Source organism: Carcharodon carcharias, chromosome 6 (genome assembly GCF_017639515.1).
Source record: "Carcharodon carcharias isolate sCarCar2 chromosome 6, sCarCar2.pri, whole genome shotgun sequence".
NCBI lineage: Eukaryota > Metazoa > Chordata > Chondrichthyes > Lamniformes > Lamnidae > Carcharodon > Carcharodon carcharias.
Window position 1 is genome coordinate 81,088,364 of NC_054472.1, and position 24,723 is coordinate 81,113,086.

A 24,723-nucleotide genomic window follows, 5' to 3' on the forward strand; every position below is an offset into this window, starting at 1 on the left:
CACAGATGATTGGCCACAATACATAGAACAGCTCACATTCCTTTTTCAAGCAAATGAGATTATGGGATAAGAGAAGAGGTGAGCGATCCTCGTGTACTTGTGGGAGCAAAAACTAGGGTTTGATTCGAAGTTTGACAGCACCCAGCCATCCCAGATTTGAAAAACTTCAGTGAAATGGTGGATTTTGTGAAGGCTCACTTTCAACCCAAGCCCTCAGTTACGATGCAGAGGTTCAGGTTTAATTCACGAAATAGAGCCCCTGGTGAGACAACTGCATGCTACATGACAAATTTGAAGCAGCTAACGGAATATTATGAGTGTGGTACAACTCTGAACGACATGCTCAGAGATCATTTAGTGTGAAAGAGGACACTATTCAGAAAAGATTATTGTCCGAAGTGAACCTGGATTTCAAGAAGGCGCTAGAGATAGCACTGGCCATTAAAGTGCAGTAAGAGATTCAAAAGCAACACAAGGTGCACAAACTGGCACCGTCCTCCACATCGGGTGGGAAACTTCAGCCGAAAGTGGCATGATAAAGCAAGACTCTGCTGTGAAACAGCCCCCGCTAGCCAAAGAATAAAAAAAAAGAAAAATAACTTAGCAGCGAAATTGAAGAATGATTTTAATAGAGGTGGAAACAAGCAATCTTTTAGCGACTGGCAGTTTAAAAAAATTAAATGCTACTATTATCACAGAAATGGACACATGATGAGGCAGTGAAAGGAAAGTTTCAAGCAGGTTTGTAAACAAAAGAAGAAGCCCAATGAAATCTGCAATGAAACAACAAATTCTGACATTTACTTGTCGATTAACCTGAAAGTTGGAAAGATAGAACCAATATTTATCATAGTGAAAGTAAATGGCAAACTTGTTAAAATGGAAGTAGACACGGGAGCTTCCACTACAGTAACTGGGCAACATACCTTCAGATATTTGAATAATGGTGAACATCAGTTAAGCTTGGAATGAACAGCGGCCAAGTTAAAAACTTACACAGGTGAAGACATTCAAGTAAAAAGCATAAGCAGAGTTAACTATCCATTATGGAAGCCAATCGGTACAGCTACTCATGATGGTGGTAACAGGTGAAGGGCCAAGACTCCAGGACCAAATCTGAAAAAGCAGATTAAGTTAGAATGGTCCAGAATTTTTCAGTTGAGAGCATGTGGGCTACCAGAACTACTTAAAAAGTATGCCACCATCTTCAAGGACAAACTGGGAAAAATCCAGGGCCTGCAGGCCAAGATTTATGTGGATCCAGAAGCAATACCTCGCTTCATGAAGGCAAGACTGGTGCCATAGGCCCTGCAAGAAGAAGTCAGCACTGAACTGAACAGGCAAGAGAAACTGGGCACTAAACAAGCTGTTCAATTTCAGAGTGGTCAGCACCCATAGTTCCCATCTTTAAACCTGACCAAAGCGTCCGAATTTGTGGGGACTACAAGCTGATGGTTAACAAAGTAGCCAAACTGGACAGGTACCCCATTCCGAAAATTGAAGACCTGTATGCTAAGCTGGGCAGGAGGGACAACTACAAAAAGCTTGGTATGAGTCATGTTTATCAACAAATAGAATTGGATAATGCCTCCCAGGAATTTGTCACAATTAATACCCACAAAGGATTGTACCAATATACACAATTGCCTTTCAGTGTCTTCTCAGCTTGTGCCATCTTTTAGAGAACAATGGAAAGCTTACTGCAGGGGCCACCCCAGGTTATAGTCTATTTAGACGATGTATTGGTGTCAGGATTCACTGAAAAAGAGCATTTGGCAAACTTAGAAGAAGTCTTAAAATGTTTCTTGCAAGCTGGAGTGCATCTAAAGAAACAAAAGTGCACATTCCAAGTGAGGGAGGTAATCTATTTGGGTCACCGGATAGACTCAAAGGGCCTCCACCTAGTTGAGGAGAAAGTGACAGCCATAGGAGAGGCACCTATGCTAAAGAACGCCTCAGAGATCAAATCATTCCTCGAAATGATCAACTATTGCGGGCGATTCTTACCCAATTTGTCAACAGTGCTGGTCCCCCTGCATTCTCTACTCAAAAAGAACCAACATGGGTCTTGGGAGGCACCCCAGAAAGAAGTTTTCATTAAGGTGAAGCAATTGTAGCACTCGTCCAATCTATTCGTGCATTGACGAAAGAATTGGTGCTGACACGTGACACATTTCCCTACAGAGTGGGAGCAGTGCTATCTTATTGGATAGTTGACGGCACGGAAAGGCCAATAAGTTTTCTATCAAGGACGCTCACCACAATGGAAAGGGATACTCACAGATAGCAAAAGAAGGCCTGTCCATCTTCTTTGGTGTCAAGAAATTTCACCAGTACGTAGACAGCCACCATTTTACAATCATTACTGGCCACAAACCACTGTTAGGTTTGTTTAGTGAGGAAAAGGCTATACCACCGGTAGCTTCAGCAAGAATACAACGAGGGGCCTTGATTCTGGCAGCACACAAATACACTTTCATACATAGGCCTGGCAATCAAATTGCAAATACCGACGTCCTTAGTCATTTGCCTTTACAAGAAAATGATGAGCACGCCCAGTTCCACAGGAACTTTTTTTACTGTTAAATTTCCTAGATTCCTCGCCGGTATGTGCTCAACAGGTCAGAGACTAGACAAGTCAGGACCCAGTCCTATCTCAAGTACGAGAACAAGTGCTACATGGTTGGTCTCAGGTGCCCGCATCTGATGAAATTAAACCATACTTCAGCAGAAGACATGAAATAACCAGCCAGGATGGCATCTCATTGTGGGTTACAAGAGTTCCTCCAAAGGAAAGGGAGCCACTTTTAATTCAATTACACAGTGCCCACCCAGGAATTTCCCGAATGATGACCATAGCATGCAGCTATCTATGGTGGCCAGGGATGAATAGCGAAATATAGAGTTTAGTAAAGTACTGTGTGCAATGTTAGCAACTGCAAAAGTTGCCAGTCACAGCTCCATTACACCTATGGGAGCGACCAGGTTGACCCTGGGTGTGGGTACACATTGTTCCCAGGAAAGGTCCAATGTAGTCAATGTTCCTGCTCATTGTCAATACCCATTCAAAATGGTTGTGCATATATGAGGTGAAGTCACCAACATCGGGCGCTACAATTGAAAAACTACGTCACTGTTTTTCAGTTACGGACTAACAGAAGTAGTCATTTCCGATAAAGGCACAGTATTTATGAGTGCTGAGTTTCAACGGTTTACCAGCCTCAACGGTATCACTCATGCAAAAACTGCACCGTATCACCCTTTCTCAAACGGACTGGCCAAAAGGGCAGTTCAAACGTTCAAACTGGTGATTCCTTGGCAACCAAGCTAGCACACTTTCTTTTTCATTACAGGACTACTCCTCATAAAACAACCGGTGTCACACCTGAGGAGTTATTGTTGAAATGCCGTCTCAGGATGAGAATGAGCTTAATAATGCTGAATTTAGAGGGGAAGGTGGAAAGGAGTCAGGGAAACCAGAAAACTAGACATGACTGGCATAGTCGCCAGAGAAAGTTTACCATGGAAGAACCGATATACTTGAAAAACTTCAGGGAAGTACCAAAGTGGTTACCGGGTGAAGTAAGTGCGGTGACTGGACCTCTACCCTACCACGTGGAGGTGAAACACGTTGACCACTGAAGGAAGATAGAGACAAATCAGCAAGATATGGTTCTAGCAGTGACCATGACCGAGTCTGCATTTCCTGTTGAGGATACTCAACACAGGACTGACACGTCTGATATTCCTGAAAGAGTTGAGGAGACAGAACGGCAAGTGCCCACTGAAGCACCTGATGTTCAGACAACTCCAGAAAAGAATCTGAAGTTGTGGAGCTGAAACGTTCCATATGTACCAGGAAACTACCTGAAAGACTGAACTTGTAAATTCCTTACCCAGTGTAAATATTATGTTGTCCAGAAAAATATGTACTTACAAATATAATATGAATAGCCGAGTTAAAGGTGGAGGAATGTAGTAATTATGGTTTTATTTAGTGTGTAATCTACCTGTAACAATAATACTTGTTGAGGAAGATCACATGATCTATAGTAACCAACAGGAGAGTAGCACGGGCTAACTCAGCAGTCAGTATCGAGTTAGAGTTGGAATTGAAAGCACAAGTGTAGTTGCTGGTGAGTATATTGTAAATAAACTTAATGGGCAGCAATTTCCCCCCATGGGGGGGTTATACAGGAGCAGGTGCGTCCGTTCAGAATCACTGAGCGCTCCCTGTGCGGGCGGGGCAGGATTTCAAGCTGGGAGTGCGCTCTTTCGTGGATGCGCGCAAAAGAGACCACAGATCTCCCTGAGGCAAAGTGCTGCCTCAGGGAGATCGGCTCAAGTGTGAAAACATTATTAAAGGCAGAAAAACATATTCCTGACATGTCTCCTCATGTGCCACTGTCACATGAGCAGGGACATGTCAATTATTTTTATTTAAAAATGTAACATACATTTTAAATCCCTCATAAAACCTCATTCTGCCCGTGGATGAGGTTTCATGTTTTTTCTGAAGGCCACTTGGGCTCTTCACCTGCCCACCAACCTTAAGGTTGGACGGGCAGGTCTATTAATTAGGTAAATTACTTTTACGCATGCCCGACATCACCCCGCGTCATTTTACATGTTGGCGAGCCCTGGCTCGCGGACCGGAAAAAGCTGCCCAATGTTTCCACCCAAGAAGTGTCTGCAGATCAACTTTATCACTAATATCACTCGGCCACCCTACAACAAGGTTTGGCATACTTCATACATAATTTCTGCATTTTCCATAAAATTAATGATCATTTAGCTTTTATAAAGTTAACATACCTGTATCGGAATTGCAATAATATAGTATCCCATAAATGCTGCCATCATTATTTGAAAAGCATCTATTGACATGTGATTGATGATCTGGCCCACTGTCAGATGGCCCCCATTGAAAGTCCACATAGGCAATGACAAGGCTTTCAAGTAAATCATTGCCTAGGGAAAGAAATGGAAAATACACTGATGTTACTGATAGAAAATGGTTCACATTTACTACAGTATTTTATGTTACACCCACTTCTATAAAGCAGTATGAATGGAAGTTTTGCTTAGGCAAATAGTACAGTCCACTTCTTAAACAAAATCACAAAGCATATTCATGAAAGCGACACAATGTGGCTGATGTGCAAGGGAGGCGGGGAGGGAGACAGGATGTCTGCCAGCAGTCAGGAAATCCAGAAATGTTTGGAAAGCAGAAGTCCTTGTGAATTCAAGCAAAGGCTAGATTTTTTTTTACTCCAATTGCCACCTGACAGCCAGCCACGTTGAACACTGAGTTCTAGAGATTGCCAGGAGGGTGACACTTTAACTTGTAGGATGGCAGGGGTTAGCACATCTGTTCCTTCTAGTCCCACAAGCAGTACTGGAATGGCAGTTAACTGCTGGATCAGAGATCTGGAAGTTCTTGCCTCCCTTTAGCTGCTCTGTTTCCTGAGTTCTGGCTAACACAACCCACAGCCATTAAATTCAAGTGTTTGCTAAATTCTGACCCGCAGACTGAATTTATTACTATAACTGCCAACCCGCTCTGCCAAACAGGTTACTTATCGACCCCAAAACTGCCCCCCACTAAAATAGAAGTAGTTGTATTCGCAACAGTTGTCCCTTAATTCAAATATATGCAAATCATGGGAGTTTGAAATGATTTCCAATGGTTCTATTAAAATGCATCAGAGAGGGATGACACCATTTTTTGCCTCCAGTTCCCTATATGACAAATCTGAATTTCAATTGGAGTCCAATATGAATGCTAATTTCCACCTCCTTTGCTTGTATTTTTTGAGCTCATTGCCAGTCCCTTGAAACGAGAATGACATCTGCCAGGCTTCCTCATTTGTGTTTCCTCAGGTGACTCAGTAGGCCAATCTTGGAGCCACAGGTCTTTGGGCACAGACGACAAGAGTTGCACTGAGGAATGGAGGGGTTCTTGAGCTAGGGTTCTGCTCCTTCTTCTACTGCTTTTGTCACTTCTCCAAGAGTTCATGTCGTCAGTTTCCGACTGTACTGCAGCTTGTTGGGTGAGGTGCCGCCACATGGCATGGTTAGCAGCAAATTCCTCCCACACACCATTGTCAGTTTGTCCCCTTATCAATGAGGCATTCAATGTTCTTACAATGTTTTCTCTGTCCTCCTTGAGATTGGGTGCCATCCTTAAGTTGTGAAAAAAGGGTTTGCTTCGAGAGCGGATTATTTGGCATGTGGATGCAGTGTCCAGACCAGCAAAGCTGATTCTGCATGATGTGATTATGGCTCTCACGCTGGAGGAGCTGGTTTCAGTGAGGATTTTGGAGTTTATCTGCCTGTCCCTCCACTTGAGTTTGAGTATCTTGTGGAAACATCACAAGTGGAAATTCTGCAGCGACCGCAGGTGCCTTTAGTAGGTGACCCAAGTCTTTTATCTTTATTTATTCTTTCATAGGATGTGGCCATCGCTGGCTAGGCCAGCTTTTATTGCCCACCCATAATTGCCCTTGAGAAGGTGGGGTGTGCTGCCTTTTGAAGCACTGCAGTCCATGTGGCATAGTGCAGTTAGGAAAGATGTTCCAGGATTTTGGCCCACAACAGTGAAGGAACAGCAATATAATTCCAAGTTAGGATCATGTGTGGTATGGAGGGGGAACTTGAAGGTGATTGTGTTGCCATACATCTGCTGCCCTTGTCCTTCTAGGTGGTAGAGGTCATGGGTTTTGAAGACACTGTTGATGGAGCCTTGGTGAGTTGTTGCAATGCGTCTTGATGGTGGTGCACACAGCTGCCACCATGCGCCAGTGGTGGAGGGAGTGAATGTTTAAGGCAGTGAATGGGGTACCAATCAAGTGGGCTGCTTTATCCTGGATGGTGTCAAGCTTCTTGATTAGTGTTGGAGCTGCACTCATCCAGGCAAGTGGAGAGCATGCCATCACACTCCTAGCCTGTGCCTTGTAGATGGTGGACAGGCTTTGGGGAGTCAGGAGGTGAATTACTCTCACTGTCATATAGAAGGGTGGTGACAACAGCAGTGTTGTACACTAAAGACTTTGCCTTCTTAGAGATTTCTGTTGTCTAAAACTGGTTGTGTAATCTTGGGAAGGCTGCACCGACACAGTGTGGAAAATCCAAGAAAGTGTCCAGAACAATGCAAAAGCTCCACATGGCATTTATTGATCTGTCAAATGCCTTTGACTCTATCAACTATGAAGCCCTTTGGGAAGTCCTCCAGCATCTTGGATGCCCAGCAAAATTTGTTACCATCCTGCAACTTTGGTATCACAGTATGACAGCAACTGTCCTTTGCAACCACTTTGAGACTGAGCCTTTTCATATCTGGATGGGTGTTAAGCAAGGTTCTGTGAGTGTGCCAACTCTTTTCACTATTTACCTTAGCCTGGTCATGGAATTCATTTATGACAAACTTCCACAACGGATCATGATTGAGTTACGAGCCAATTGAAAGCTTTTCAATCTCAACAGGCTAAGAGCCAAGATTAAGGTGACCCTCCAGCACTTCCAAGACTTACAGTATGCCAACAACTATGCAGTTGTGACACACACTGCAAGCGTCAGTCAGATCACCCTCAACCTCTTCAACTCTGCATACAAAAGGGTTGGTCCCTCACTCATAAGAACATAGAACATAAGAAATAGGAACAGGAGTAGACCATTCGCCCCCTCAAGCCTGCCCCATCATTCAATAAAATCATGACTGATCTGCTTTTGTTTCGAATTCCACATTCTCATCTACCCCATTAACCTTTGATTCCCTTGCATAAAAAGAATCTATCTACCTCTGCCTTAAAAATATTCAATGACCCTGCCTCCACTGCCTTCGCAAGCAGAGAGTTCCAAAGTCTCTGCGTGAAAAAATTTCCCCTCATCTCTGTCCTAAAAAGGCGATCCCTAATTTTAAAACAATGCCCCTCTAGTTCTGGACTCACCCACAAGAAGAAACATCCTTTCCACATCCACCTTGTCAAGGCCATTCAGGATCTTGTACGCTTCAATCAAATCACCCTCACATCTAAATTCCAGTGGAAACAAGCCCAGTCTGTCCAACCTTTCCTCATAAGACAACAGTCATTCCAGGTATCAATCTAGTAAAACTCCTCTGAACCGCCTCCAATGCATTTACATCCTTCCTTAAATAAGGAGACCAAAACTGCACACAGTATTCGGGGTGCAGTCTCACCAATGCCCTGTACAACTGAAGCATAACATCCTTATTTTTATATCCAATTCCTATCTTAATAAAGGACAGCATTCCATTAACCTTCTCAAATACTTGCTGTACTTGCATACTGACTTTTTGTGACACATGTAATAGAATACCTAGATCCCTCTGCATCTCAGAATTATGCTGCTGTTCTCCATTTAAGTAGTACTCTGCTTTTTTATTCTTCCTGCCGAAGTGAACAACTTCACAATTTCCCACATTAAACTCCATTTGCCAGATCTTTGCCAACTCACTCAACCTATCTATATCTGTCTGCAACTTCCTCATGTCCTCTTCACAACATACTTTCCTGCCTATTTTTGTGTCATCTGCAAATTTAGCTACCATACCTTCACTCCGCTCATTTAAGTCAATTGATGTAAATTGTAAAAAGTTGAGGCCCCAGCACAGACCCCTGTGGGACTCCACTCATCACATCTTGCCAATCAGAAAAAGACTCGTTTATGCATAATCTCTGTTTTCTGCCAGCCAGCCAATCTTCTATCCATGCTAATATGTTACCTCTACACCATGCGCTGTTATTTTCTGTAATAACCTTTGATGTGGCACCTTATCAAATGCCTTCTGGAAATCCAAGTGCAGTACAGCACAGGCTTCCCTTTATCCAGAGTGCATGTTACTCCTTCAAAAAACTCTAATAAATTGGTTACACATGATTTTCCTTTCACAAAACCCTAATCCCAATTGCCTTGAGCTCTTCCAAATGCCCAGCTATAACCTCCTTAATGATCGAGTCTAACAACTTCCCCACGACAGACATCAAGCTAACTGACCCAAAGCTTTCCGTTGTCTGCCTCTCTCCCTTCTTGAATAGAGAGGTTATATTTGCTACTTTTCAGTCTGATGGAACCTTTCCAGAATCTAGCGAATTTTAGAAAATTAACACCAGTGCATCGACTATCTCACTATCCACCTTTTTTAAGACCCTAGGATGTAGTCCATCAGGCCCGGAGACTTGCCAGCCCGCAGCTCCGTCAATTTTCTCAATACAGTTTCCCTAGCGATTTCAATTCCACCAAGTTCCTCTCTCACCAGCAAGACCAAAATCCTCCACCAGTTCTTCACTGGGCAAGCACCTACCATCCCCAGCTATTATTATTGATGGGGAGACTTTAGAAGTCGTTGGATACTTCCCATATCTCGGCAGCTACTTATCTCAAAAGATCAACATCAAAGTGAAGATCTTTGAGCTACCCATGGATTTAGAGAAAGTGGAGATAAAAGATTCTGAAAAGAAAAATGTATCCAGAAAAGGGCCAAATGAGACCTCTGTGCTAATGCAGAAATATGGATGACAATGTTTTTACAGAACACTGCAATTCCTCGTGCCAAACAGGAACAGGAACTCAATACCCACTCTGTCCACCAACGTACACGCAGTTTCTCACATTACTGACACCACTGTTGTGTGCCCACTCCCCCATTCCCTACCACTCCACCAGTCCCTGTTCTCTCCCACTTGCCACTTCCTACCCCAGCATCCATTCCCTGTTCCTATTGCCCTGTGAAGTGTGGGAGGTGCAGCTGTGTAGGGAATGATGAGCAGGAAGGCGTAACGAGCAAGGTGAGGTAAAGAGTGAAGGGTGCAGCAAGCGGGAGGGAGTAGCAAGTGGAGAGACAAAGAGATCTGAGCCATCTTTGATATAGACAGCTACCTGGGACATTACTGTCAGCAAAATCACAGGCACTTAACTGCATGTGCAGGATATGCACCATCTGCAGTTACGGCATCAGCAAACACAGCCTTTACAGAAAGGTAAGCAAGTCTATCAGCCAACCCAAAATCTTAAGTATCTCCTTGTCAACCTATTGAAGGGGTAATCCACCTCTTGTAATCATGAAGAGATTCAACCGAGTGATTACAATCGCCACTATGATTTCTGCTGTGATTCAGTGAATCAGCTGGGCTGTATTATGACCACAGCCAACGTTAATTGCCGCACAAACCAAATCCCAGAGGGAAACTTGCCTTACGGGTCATGCAATTTTTTGTATTCGAAAACAAGATGATGACATACTGAGCTCAACATCAAGTCATCCAGTAACACTTTTCAGATTTTAAAAATTAAGAGTAAAAGTTTTATTAACAAGGATAAAAGAAGACTTAAGCACACAAGATTACAGTTGCACAATTAAGGTTAGTCTTACAACACATTCCCCCAAAAAGATTTTCTACTTGGTCAGAGCCACAATTAAACACCTTCCAGGCAATACTCCCTTATAGATGTTTAACTAAAAGAATCCAATAATATTACCCAAGGCAAAAATAAAAATACCTGGAAAAACTCAGCAGGTCTGACAGCATCTGTGGAGAGGAACACAGTTAACGTTTCGAGTCCGTATGACTCTTCAACAGAACTAAGGAAAAATAGAAAAGAGGTGAACAAGGAAAAATAGAAAAGAGGTGAAATATAAGCTGGTTCACCTCTTTTCTATTTTTCCTTAGTGCTGTTGAAGAGTCATACAGACTCGAAACGTTGACTGTGTTCCTCTCCACAGATGCCGTCAGACCTGCTGAGATTTTCCAGGTATTTTTATTTTTGTTTTGGATTTCCAGCATCCACAGTTTTTTGCTTTGATATTACCCAAGGCTGTAGCTTTAATAAAGTCATACCACATGACCTATAACTCTCTTCCATTCTACTGTGGAAATCCAAACTTCAGAATAAAACTGATTTGTAGCCCAAGGCTTTTCTGGCTTGACAGGATGACTGATTCAAACTGCATCCTCTCCCAGCCCAGAGCTCCATCTGCTCCAACTCGCCAACTTCAGCCCCAGTTCAACAGCTCAGATGGCTATATCTCATAGCTCCTGCTTAACAGCTCAAGCAGCTCCATAAGCTCTCCACAGTAACTCTAAAATATTGTTTTTCCCCTTTCATCTCAGGTTCCATTGTTTTCACACTGGTGAAACTCAAATCCTTCCAAACACAAGATCTTTAATGTTACCATCTTCTTTGCTTTAGAGTCAATAAAATATACTTTCCCAACTTCTATTTGCCTATGGAACTCCTGCAAGATGCAAACATGTCTCTTGTTACCTCTGACTTGCCTTTGATATTCAAACAAACTCTCCACTTATCTAAAATACAAATGTTAAATCTAACCTATTCATTTGTACCTCAAACCTAACACCTCTATGCTTTTCATGTTTTAAACTCCAGGGACAACTTGTCTCATTTTAATCTCTGCCCAGCTTAATTAAATCATACACACATAAACATAGACACACACAGACTTCTTCACAGAATAATAGAATATTCCCTACAAATATTAAAACAAACAATAATTACTCACAGACTGCATGATCTCGGCTATGATTCAGTGAATCAGCTAGACTGCAGCTAGGATAATAGACAACTCACTTTTTGATACAGCAAATCGTTCTAGCATTAATCCATATGCATACAGCACTACTGCCTCCAAATTCAGAAAGTAGGTCTGCCGTTCCATATTCCATTTGACCAATCCTGCTAGAAATGGAGAAATTACCATCAGCAGCTATGGGGCTGATATTGTAATAAGGAAGGGTCCCATGTAAAATACTAATCTTTTACAAAAATGCAAGAGTGATTGATTTATGTTTGACTGAAACATGAGTGCTTTGTCAGGAAGATCCATTTTAGTGATTTTGAACTAGATAGGGGCAGAATTTTTAGTTCAGCAGGCAGGCATAGTCAGTGGGCCTGGGATCGGCCAGGAAATGGGCCCCCGGCTGCGATTTCACACTGGTGGGCCAATTAAGGCCCACCCAGCGTGAAACGTGGCTCCCCACTGGTCAGGAAGGGACGAGCAGGGGCAGGGGCCTGTTAGCTGCTGGGTCCAATGGTGACCTAGCAGCCAGTTTAAAAACTGCACAGGTAGTCCCTTGAAGGTTGCCACAGAAGAACATCCCCTCTGCGTTGTCAAAATTCAAGTAATGGAGTTGAGGGCAGCTGGACACAGCAGGCAAGAGGGCAGGTAAGGTGGACACTCGGCCCCCTCCCCCCCGCTTTTCAGATGAGTGCCTCGCAGTCCTCCTGGAGGACATAGCTGCCAGGACGGACACCCTTGTCCCCAGAAATGGGAGGAGGAGGAGGCCACTGCACCACACAAAGAGGGCATGGGAAAAGGTTGCAGCACTGGTTAGCAGCCACGATGTGATGCAGCGCACATGGGTGCAGTGCCGGAAGAGGTTCAATGACATGCTGCGCTCAGGAAAGGTGAGTACCGTGTTGGCATGGGTCAGAGTGCAGAAGTGTTAAGGTGTGGCTATCCCCAATGGTGCTAGAGTCTTAGTGCTAACTGTCATTGACACTGGAGCTGGCCAAGGGCGTGAGCCCTGGCTGCTTGGACTGAGTTCTTTGCGACTCGAGGGCCACGACTTGGATGTACCCTGAGAGGTATTCCTCAGCTGGGGTTGGCCAGGCTGCAATGGCGCTGCAGGTAGAGAGTGGACTAATCAATGCTCCTCTATCCTTTCAGGGGGAGCGGAGCCATAACAATCAGAGACATCACGTACAGGCAGAGGCCCACCCAACCTGCTGCTGCTCACCAGGTTTGAGAAGGACGCCTTTGAGCTGGAGAGCCGGCACACTCCACGTGCAACCAGATATGCAGAGACAGGGGTGCCAGATGAAGGTAAGAGTGCAGTACACAGAGTTCAGAGTTTAAGATTGTGCAACCATTCTAGTATAGTCTCTTCATTGATTGCAGCTTCAAATCTGGAGTCCCCATTGATCATTGAAAGAAGATGGCACCATGATGCAGATCTCCATTGTCTCACCAGGGTGCCTGGCATGCACAGTGACAGTGTGATGACTTTAACTAATGACATGTCCTTGTTCTCCCTTTTAGATTCACCAGCACGCACTCGCTCTCTGGACCCCGAAGGGCCACCCCTAACGTCGGAGGACCACAAGGGCTTCATTTGCAGCTGCATAGCTAGAATGTTAGTGCACGTTGATGAGTTCACCACACCCGCTTGTGGTGCAGGCAAAGGCAGAGAGTGCCCAGGGCGCCAGCAATCGCAGGACTGCTGAGGGCCAGGATGATGCTCAGTCCGAGGCAGATGATGAGCCTCTGGAGTCATCCATTAGGCGGCATATGCTGGATGTCCAGCGGGATGTGCAGGAGGATCTGGTGGAGATCCATGAGGGTCTGTGTGCCATGGTCTTCGTTGTGTAGGAGTCCATGTGGAGTGTGAGCACTGCATCGACCCTCATGGCCGAGCACACTGCCTCCTCCAATGAGAGAGTAGTGACTCTCATGAAGGGGCAGCTCCAGAGATTGCACCTGGACCTGCAAGCCCTCACACAAGCAATGATCTCAGGTGGTCAGTGCCAGTGTGGGAGATGGGTGAGGCATCCAGTATCCCAGCTAGGTACCCATCCGTCAGTGGTGAGCAGGGAGTTCCAGGGCGACCTCACACTGGTGCATGAGCTGCTTGTCGTCTCTGCTGGCTCTTCTTAGGGCGCTCTAGATGACGGCAGCAGCTCCTCCACCCCTCCACCAGTGACCATGGCACCTGATGAGGCTGAGATGAATGGGAGATGCCAGCCATAGCACTGGCCACTCCCTGTCTGACAGGGCCAGCACAGGCTCCACTGGCCAGAGGATGACCGACAAGGTCAACAAGGCAGCAAAGTCAGCCGGCTATTTCCAATGCTGGTGCCAGTGAGGGGGGAGCACCAAGACGTAGCACATGGAAACGTAAGTTAAAGGTACCATGAGAACAAGAGGGATGGTTCACAGGTGATTTTCTGTTCATTTATGTTTGGATTATATGTTGCTGGTGTGGAGATCAACACCAGTAATGGTAATGTCATTATGCATTCAATGTGACAATAACATTAAATTTGCTTTGGTTCTGATGGCCTGAGTATGCTTTACCTTTTTCCTTTCTGTGCAAGGTGCCCCAGTATGTAACGCTGGACGTGAGTGGCTAGATACGTTATTGTATAGGCACTGAGTGGACTTTGGGTGCAAATGAAAGGGTCATTTCAGACATCTGGGGTGGAAGCAGCAGCCTTGGCATGAGGTGGAAGCAGATCTTTGGTAGTCTAGCTGAAGGAGCGTTGGATCAAAGCATCCCTGGTGTCCCTGCCTCCCTGGAGATTACCGAGGTCTGTCTCCATGCCCTCCGCGTTCTCCTCACTATGTTCCTCCTCAGGTTCACTAGTGGATTCATCATCTGAGGCCAGTGCAGCTGCATCAAGATCCTCTTGCTCCAGTGGGACCCCCTTGCCAGTGCTAGATTGCAGAGTGTGCAACATGCAACAACTATCAGTGACACCAGCTCGACGGGGTAATGTAGCACACCCCCTGAACAGTCCAGGCATCGGAAACAAATCTTGAGAAGACCTATGATACTCTTTGCCACCGCCCTTGTGGAGGCACGACTCCTATTGTAACACCCCTCTGCCTCTGTTCATGGCTGGCAGAAAGGCATCATTAGCCACCTTTTCAACTGATAGCCCTTGTCACCCAGCAGCCATCCATCCAGTCGGATTGGAGCACTGAAGAGCCTTGGCACCTGCGGAAGTCGCAGATTGCTAGCATCATGGGAGCTGTCAGGGTACCTCGCACAGACTTTCAGAATATACATCCTACGGTCACACATTATCTGCATGTTCATCGATTGGAATCCCTTCCTGTTGACGAAGGCACCCAGTTGACCCGCTGACACCTTGATGGCCACATGTGCAGATGATGGCACCTTGGACGTGGGGGGAACCCAACAATCGCTGCAAAGCCTCTGGCTCACTCAGCCTGGCTGGCCTTGTCCGTATGATAAAGAACAAAAGGTCAATACCTGCCAGAACAGAGCTTCTGTCACCAGCTTGTCGCAACTGTGGACAGCTGATTGGGAGACTCCACACAGATTCCCCACTGACCCCTGGAAAGAGCCAGAGGCATAGACGTTGAGAGCTGCTGTGACCTTCAGAGCCACTAGCATGGGGTGTCCACCCACACAGTTGGTGCTGATCTCAGGCCCAATCGTCTGACAAATGGAGGACACAGTCTCCCTTGAGAAGCGGAGCCTTCTTCAGCTTTGCACCTCAGACATATTGAGATAGCTGCATCACTGCCTGTAAATCCTAGCAACAGGATAGTGGCATCTTTTGTGATCCCTTATGCCTTGGGCTTCCTGCTGGCCCTGCGACCCTTTTGCCTGTGCCTCTCCTCCCACAGGTCCCTCCCCTGGAAGCTGCATTTGGACACCTGGCCTCTTCTCCCTTCTGCCCCTCTCTTCCTTCTCAGAGGAGGTGCCACCAGCAGAGAGCACAATCCCCATTACCTAGCTGCCTGACACCTGGAAGGGTCCACATGGTCTGAATCCTCCAGAGGCCTTTAAGACACCAAAAAGTCCTGAAATGAAGCCTGGAAATGCTAAGAATAAAGCCCCAAACAGAGATGAAGCTACCAAGTACCAAAAGCAACCAGCAGCAAACTATCTCTAAAAATCCTCACTACTCACACTGGCAATGCTGCTGACCCTTTTATCCCACCCTTGGACGAGTGCATGACTATGTCAGACACTCATCTGACATCATCACGCGCTATTTTATGCTCGAGCGGGTTGGGCGCATGCCCACCCGCTCAGCAAAAAATTCTGCCCTTGTAGTGTGAACTAGAAACATACCTGCCTCCAGATACAATATCAACGTTGCATTAGAAAGATCAGGTCCTTGACTACTATAAATTTGTCTCATAAAATAAATAATTTGTAGTTGGTTGTTCAGAACATTAACCTTCAGTACGCGCATCAATAAAACTAAGACTTCTCAAAACTGACTATGAAGCTCACCTCCTGAACTGAATTAAGCGTCTGCTGTTTGGTTGCGCAGCAGATAGCAAGCAATGGACTGACAAGCTATAAATCCAATTATAGGTGAAGGTAGAAATCTGCATCCTGAGGAGCTCTGCAAATACAGAGAGCACTTAGTAAAAACCATGACCCCTAACAACAGGACAAAGAACAGTACCTTGCGCCGAAGACTTTACCCCAGAAATTAAATGAGATAAACTAGTTAGGAGATTGATTTTTGGCTGCGTGCGAGTAGAAATCTTTTAGTTCTACAGCCACAAGACATATTACTTCTGGACATGCTACCTAAGTAATCTGTGCGACCACCTTTTTTGGCTGGAGAAACTTGTTTAGAATTACAAGGTCTCAATACTGGCCTTCAGAGTACATTAAATGAATTGCATTTGAAAAAAAGTTACCAATCTATATTCTGTCCAATAACAGATTTAATATGAAAATGCAAATTTCCATTGAGATGGAAAAGAAAATAGGAAAGGAACATGAGAAGAGGAACAAGCCATTACATTTCTCAAGCCTGTTCTGCACACAGTAACACCACAATCTATATGTCAACTTCATCTAACCTCACGGTTCTGTAACCCTTAATACCCTTGCCCAACAAAAACCTACCAATCCCAGTTTTGGAGTTTTCAGTTCACTCAGCCTCAACGGCTTTTTTTTGGTTGGGGGAGGTGTTGCAGGGGGGTGCGTGGTGTGTATCTTCCAGACTTTCATTATCCTGTATGTGAAGGAGAGCATTCTGACATTATCCTTAAATGGTCTAGCTCTAACTTTAAAGCCCCCATGTTCAGGATTTCCCAACACCTCTCCCTCCCCAGAAGAGGTTGTTTTGCCCCATCTGCACAACAAGCTCTTCAATCATCTCAAACACCACGATTAGCTATCTTGTACATTAAAGGGAACACAAGCCTAGTCTAGACAGAAACCTGACTTCATAATCTAACTCTTTTACCTCTGGTGGTATAATTCTGCTGAATCAGTGGTGCACCCCTGCAAGGGAAAAGAGAAAGGAAAGGGAGGAAAAAAAAGAGGAAAGAGAAGGAAGGGACAGGGGGTAGAAGAGTGGGGGAATGAAATAAAGGTTCAGACTCCTGATTGCTGTCCAAAAATACCTGTTAATTATAGAAGCTGGATATCAGATGAGGATAGGATCAGATGTCCTCCGACCGTTCAACAGCCTACACACAGTCTAGACTTTGAAGAATGGACACTTTGGTAAGACATAGATCATCACTGGGCTTCCATAGAATCAGACCCTTGGAAGAACTCAACACATTTAGGAAAGGAGATGGGTGTGAGAAAATTGATTTAAAAGAGAGATGAAGAAAGAAAAAAGCAACTTACCTGCAGAGCTGCCTTTATGTGTATTCCATCCCGGATAACAATGTAATATGAAATCTGTAAGCAAACATTCTGAAGAAGAACTGTACACAGCATCAGGAATGCCAATACGTATCCATTACTAGTAAATTCCCAGAAACTCACAAAATGTATTCCCTGTGTAAAGTGAGAATATAGAACAGTATTTAATTGACTACTAAAGATGACCAATGTCTCTTCACAGGCATATGCATACATTTATGCAAACCAACATTGTTTTATGTAGACAGTCAATTTTTGGATCCTCATATCTGCGTGTCCACATTTACTGATGATAATCAGGCCATTCAAACTTCCACCAGAGAACTCTGCTGTGCTGCAATTTAGTTCCAGGGCTCAGCAGATAAATACACAGGTGTTCTTAGTAAGAGGAAGATTAGAGGCAGTAACACCACCAGCAAACAGACAGCACTGCCACTGCCACTCATCCTATCCAACCTGAACACTACACAATATGAAGAATGCTCAAACAGCTCAATTTGCACTGACTGGGTTTGGAGTTTTTTGGGAGGAAAGAATGAAAATTGAGTTTTCAGGTTTTCTGGACAATAACTGCATGAAGGACAGAATAAATTGAGTTTTTAACAACTTTCAGAGGAAGTTAGTGATGGAACTGTAGCTATCCAATCCGGTCAACAATGGAAGTTATGGTTTCTGAATAATTTGCTTGTCTAATAACTTTTCTTTAAAAACAATTACTAACCACTATCAATGTCATGAAGCTATTAATGTATTTAATATTATTGGAAAATATTTTTCTTTTAAAATAGGGGTTCAGTCTGTGGGTGTTTCTTAATTGGATTAAAGCCAGCTAGTCTGAGTGCTTTGATGTTACTAGTTTTGGGATGTAAGAGAGGTCGAGTGCATTTGCATTTTTTGAATAGAGCATTCAAGAAGTGGAGTGAAATCTGGCACCTAGCTAGCAGAGACCAAGCAATATATTTATATTACTAAAAATATTGGTACTATGAAAGGGGTTTTATTGTTAGAGAGGTGGAGTTCAAAGAGACTGGTAATACAATGAGAATTTGCATTCAATGAGCTATGCTAGGTATATCAGACAGCAGTTTTGTGTGTGGGAGAGGCAATGTCAGGTCAAAGCAGTTGTAAGCCTCCAACTGTCTCCACAGGAACTAAAGTGAAAAGAAGCTCATTTTGAAATCGTAAGGTGAAAATGTTTTGCCTGGTGTCTGGTTAAGTCTATTGGTTGCTGTTGCCTTAATGGAGATTAGTTTGGGAATTTGTTAAAAGTTATGATAGTAATAATTTGTAGCCATGTGTATATATTTAACATGTAAAAATTAATAAAATGTTTTATTTAGTTTAATATAAAACCTCTCAAGAACTGGTGGTCTGATTCCTGAATTTAAAGTTGCATCTCAACCATAACCACTTAAAATTATAGGTTATGATAGTTGTTTAAAGTTTCCTTCTGGGATTTTTAATTAACTCAGCTTTACCGAAAGGCTATCTCATAACAATCAGAGAGCTCTACTGCAATCACTAAATGCCTGGAAACAAAAAAAGATGGGGAGAGATTGCAAAGTATCACTGAACTATTTGAGATCCAAAAATGGTTACCATGAAGTTGAATTCAGCAGTGCAGCATTCCAACAGGTTCGTAAAATCTTAACAAATAGGAGCATGAGTAGGCTATTCAGCCCATCAAGCCTGTTCCACCGTTCAATAAGATCATGGCTGATCTTATTGTAACCTTAACTCCACTTTACTGCCTGCCTCCCTTAACCTTTGACTCCCTTCAAATCAAAAATCTAACTCAGCCTTGAATATATTCAATGACCCAGCCTCCGCTCTCTAGAGTACAGAATTCCAAAGGGCAATGACCCTCAGAGAAGAAATTCTTCCTCATCTACATCTTACTATGAAACTGCGCTCTCTAGTTCTAGATTCCCCCAAGGGGGAAAACATTCACTTAGTATCTACCCTGCAAGCCCCCTCAGAATCTTATATATTTCAATAAGGTTACTTCTCATTCTGCTAAACTCCAATGAGTATTGGCCCAGCCTACTCAACCTTTCCTCATAAGATAGTACCTGCATCCCAAAAATAAACCTAGTGAACCTTCTCTGAACTGCCTCCAATGCAAGTATATCTCTCCATAAGTAAGGAGGTAAAACAGTACACAGTACTACAGATGTGATCTCGCCCTGTACAGTTGTTGCAAAATTTCCCTACTTTTATACTCCATCCTCTTTGAAATAAAGGCCAAAATTTCATTTGCTTTCCTAATTACTTGTTGTACCTGCATACTAACTCTTTGTGATTCATGTACAAGGGCACCAAAATTCCTCTGTACTCTAGCATTTTGTAGTCTCTCTCCATTTAAAAAATATTTTGCTTTTTTATTCTTCCAACCAAAGTGGACAACCTCACACTTTCCACATTATGCTCCAGCGGCCAAATTTTTGCCCAATCACTAAGCCTATCTATATCCCTTTGCAAACTATCACAACATGCTTTCCTATCTATCTTTGTATTATCAGCAAAAATGGCTACAATACAATCATTCCCTTCATCTAAGTCATTAAGATAAATCGTTAATAGCTGAGCATTGATCCCTCCGACACTCTACTAGTTACAGTTTGCCAACCTGAAAATCACCCATTTATCCTGACTCTCGGTTTCTTGGTAGTTAGCCAATCCTCTATCCACGCTGATATATCACCCACAATGCCATGAGTTCTTATCTTGTGCAATAATGTTTTATGTGGCACCTTATCGAATGCCTTTTGGGAATCTAAATACATCTACTGGTTCCCCTGTTTGTTACATCTACAAAGAATTCTAATAAGTTTGTCAAACACAATTTTCCTTTCAAAAATCATGTTGACTCACCCTAATTGTACAATGATTTTCTAAATGTCTTGCTACTACTTCCTTAATAATAGATTCTCGCATTTTCCCAATGACAGATGGAAGGCTAACAAGCCTATTGCTTCCTTTTTTTTATCTTCCTCCTTTCTTGAATAAAGGTGTTAAATATGTGGTTTCCAATCCACTGGGACGATTCTAGAACCTAGGGAATTTTGGAAGATTACAACCAATGAATCTACCATATCTGCAGCCATTTCTCTTAAGATCCTACCTAGGATGCAGGCCATCAGGTAGAGGGGATCTGTCAGCCTATAGTCCCATTAGTTTTTTTTAAGTATTTCTTCTCGAGTGATCGCAAGTGTTTTAAGCTCCTCCCTCCCTTAATGCTTGATTTTCTATTATTTTTGGGATGTTTTTTGTTTCTTCTACTGTGAAGACAGATACAAAATGCTTGTTCCAAGCCTCTGCAATTTTCTTGTTTCTCATTATTAATTTTCCAGTCTAATGGTAATCTTCTAGGTTAGAAGTTGAGTGAGCTCAATATTAAACCCAAATCTTATCTCCATACTCAACTATTCTAAAGCTCTCTTTGTTAATTGTATATAAGTTGTGTTTAATTGGACACAGATTGTGGGCATTAACTAGGGATTCATAAAATCCCCATAAATAGACACAGACTCAAACTGTGATTGTTGGTTTATATGATGCATATTTTTCAGATGTATCTCTGTAAATAAATGTAAAAGTGTGTGATTGGCACCCATCCAGCATCCTCAACATCCACACGTGACCATTAACAACGCACCGTGGCAGCAGTGTGAACCATCGACAAGATGCACTAGCAACAACTCACCAAGACTACTTCAACAGCACCTTCCAAGCCCACGATCTCTACCACCCTAGAAGGACTAGGGCAGCAGATGCATGGGAACGCCACCTGCAATTTCCCCTCTAAGCCACACACAATCCTGACTTGGAACTACATCGCCGTTCCTTCATTGTTGCTGGGCAAAAATCCTGGAACTCCCTTTCTAGCAGCACTGTGGGTGTACCTACACTACATGGACTGCAGCAGTTCAAGAAAGTGACTCACCACCACCTTCTCAAGGGTAATTAGGGATGGGCAATAAAAATGCTGGCCTAGCCAGCAATGCCGACTTCCCATGAAAGAATGAAAATAGTCTGGCTTTCTGGAAAGGAACACTCCTGGCCAGGCTCTTTGATTCTCAATAAACATGAGTTCATCCAAATTCTGTTACCCGTATCCTAACTCGCACTGTTCCATTCATCCAGCACCATTGTGCTTGCTGACCTACGCTGGCTCCCATCTACTAAAGCCACAATTTGAAAATTTTCACCCAATGTTCAAACCCTTCTACGCCTCACTGTTCTTCTTCTCTGTAACCACTTTCAGCCTGAACGCTGCATTTCTTCAACTCTGGCCTCATGTGAATCCCCTACTTCCTTCACTCCACCACTGGTGACTGTGCATTCAACTATCCACCCTTAAGCTTTGGAATTTCCTCTCAAAAAAGGGTTTGTGGTCCTTTTTTTTGAGTTTTTGTTAAATAACTAAGTGGTCTGTTAGGGCATGCCATAAGGTATTCAAATCAATCACATTGCAGGGGATTGGAGGCAAGTACACATCAGACTGATATGGGTGGTAAGTTTACTTCTACAAAAGACATCAATGAAAGGTTGAGCTATTATGACAATCTGGTAGATTTCATGGACATTTTTTCTGCCCACAAAATATCAGAGTTATTGAACTCAATTTTATAACTTACTGTTAAAACTCACAACCTCTGGATTGCTAGCCTTTTGCATGACCACTATATTATCATCACTGAACCAGGCCATATGGCCAGATTTTAAATTGTAAGTATGGTTAGTTCAGAAAAATATACTAGGACCCTTACCTTCTCCGATTCCTTTGACTCAGCAGACACAAATCTGAGAATACCATCAATGCAGAGTGGCCCACCTAATCCTGCTAGGTCACCTATAATCTTCAAAACTGCTGCTATCAGGAAAGGCCCACCAAAAGCCTTGAAATAAACCTTTCCTAGGTCTCGCGATCCTGCTGTTCCTGAAGGTTTATTTTCCTAAAATTAATTAAAAAATCATTTAGTTCAAAGTATTATCCTCCCTTAGAAAAAGTACACACAATTATCTAGGTTCGAAGGATTTTATATAAACTTACTGACCTTTTGCTTATCATAACACATCTTTAATAAATCATAATTTTTCAGCGCAGTTTCTTCCTGTAAAAGGAAAATACAAATATAAGATTAGGCAATTTTAATACTTAGACTGCCAACACCATGGTTACAAACACAGGATAAAAGCCCTTTAGTCAAGACATCCAAGGGTGGCAATGGATCCACACTCAAAGCCTTCCAGGGTGGAATTTTACAGCCCCTTTGCAGCAGGGGCGGTGTCATAAAATGCAGCAAACCATTCAAAAGTCCACTGACTTCAGCAAGACCAGAAAATCCCGCTGACGGGAAGGGCCATAAAATTCCGTGCCAGGATTGGGAGCATTAAATACAATGAGAAAAATGATTAAATAGTCAAAGTTATCAGATAAAAAGAAAAAAGTTTTAATTTAACCTGTGCATAACATCTCAACATTTCAATCTTTTTTTTTGTTTTAAATGCTCGAGGTTTACATTTTTACTAATAGAATTCCTGCTACACATATGAACTGACTTATCCAACAAGAATAATACATTCAAATGATGATGCCAACAAAACAATTAGCACAATAAGATGGAAACATTTAGAATTTAAAGAATAAAATTGACCTTAGCACTCGGGGTTAGAAAAGGCTAAAAACAGCCAGAAAGTACCTCAACTTGCCCGGAATTACATTTTTGCACCAACTCCAGTAGAATTTAAAAAAAACTTATCAACTGTTTTTCCATCAAATGTATATAATTCCATTTTTGTATTATGCATGAACTTTTCTAAGACAAGTTTTCTAACAAGTACTAAATAATAAACAACCTGAGGGAGTCCCCCTAGATCTTCCATCTTAATTGGCTCGTGATAACCACTTTTTAAAAGCCATGAAATCCACCTAGGCAATAAAACAGAAGAGACTGTTGTAATGAAGGCAAACATGATATCTGACACTTACACAGAAGAAGCTCTCACAAACATTAAATTATATAAACAACCAGTTATACATGGCTTTTGGTAGTTGGGTGCTGTAGGAATGTTGACCAGGGAGAATCACAAGAACCTCTTGCTCTTCTTTAAAGAGTTCCCATGGATTCTTTACACCCTCCAGAATAGACAGACTGGGCCTCTGTTTAATACCTTATCCGAATGATTGTTCCTCTGGCAATCTAGTATTTGCTCAGCATTGCATTGAACTGACAGTCTAAGAATGCATGAAGACCTGGAGCAGGTTTGAACCCACAGCCTTCTGACTCAAAAGCGGGAGCAAATACTTGCCTTTTTTGCAATAATCTGATTTTCTGTAATGCAGTAGGCCTGTCAATTGAGAAAATAGAAATTAATGTGAATTAATTTGGGATGTAGTCTCTGCTTCTGAACAAGTCAGCATAGATTCTTGAGACTTAGTAGATAATAGCACACATGATATTGTGATGAAATGTCACAGATTCAGTCTCTGCTGAATTGACTGCAGTTTGGGTGCTATAATTGGCCTAGGGCTCCCTAGGCTATAGAGGGGATGAAAAAAATTTAGTCATACCTTTCAAAAGGTTCAAAGGACTCAAATATAGCACCTCCAAGAATAGAGCACACCCTAGGTATTATACTGAAGTTTGAGCCTGGATTATGTACTCAAATCTCCAGAGTGGGATTTCAAACCACAACCTGCAAACCAAGAAGCAAAAGTACCACTACCTAGCCAAGATTGACAGCTTAAATAACTAAAATGCAACATTTAAAAAAAACTGCAGTAGGCATTTCTTTTAGGTTTGAACGCTATTTCCACAATAATCACAATTTTAAAAATTCTCTATTATTCTGGAACAATTTTGATCTTATTATTCATCATAAAAACTGTCTTCACACTGCAATCCAGTTTTGAGAGTGTCTTCAGAGGATTCCACTAAACATCAGCCATTAAGCTGTAGACAACAAATTTATTTAGAAAATATCGTGTATCACATATTTCCTTACGTGTATGTAATCTGTGACAAAATATTGACATAAGGTTGGTGAAATTTGTTTTCTGGGTCTTGTAGTTCCAAAGGTGGGGTGTCTCTGGAATACCCTGGACAGAAGTAACCCTAAAATAAATAAATTAGGTATTAGTTCAGCATAAAACTTGACAATTACAAACAATTTTTGTCATCTTTCAATAGTATGCAAAAAACTTCTCAAATGCTTTATAATAATGGCCCATACACTTCTGTGGAGTAGCAATCAGAGCCAGGTTGCCACTCCACTCTGACTCACTTACCTGGAAATATGC

General features: G+C 42.8%; 1 protein-coding gene across 1 annotated transcript in view; it reads right to left on the bottom strand.

The window, feature by feature from the left end:
- LOC121279142 (ATP-binding cassette sub-family C member 9-like) overlaps nucleotides 1-24,723 on the bottom strand; it is a 292,247-nt gene that overhangs the window by 212,904 nt on the left and 54,620 nt on the right. The window contains exons 3-8 of the mRNA XM_041190116.1: nucleotides 24,429-24,538; nucleotides 23,280-23,352; nucleotides 22,478-22,534; nucleotides 22,190-22,375; nucleotides 17,400-17,552; nucleotides 4,816-4,971 (exon numbers count right to left, since the gene is read on the bottom strand). Of these exons, the coding sequence (XP_041046050.1) occupies nucleotides 4,816-4,971; nucleotides 17,400-17,552; nucleotides 22,190-22,375; nucleotides 22,478-22,534; nucleotides 23,280-23,352; nucleotides 24,429-24,538 (735 nt within the window). The remainder of the gene's footprint in view (nucleotides 1-4,815; nucleotides 4,972-17,399; nucleotides 17,553-22,189; nucleotides 22,376-22,477; nucleotides 22,535-23,279; nucleotides 23,353-24,428; nucleotides 24,539-24,723) is intronic.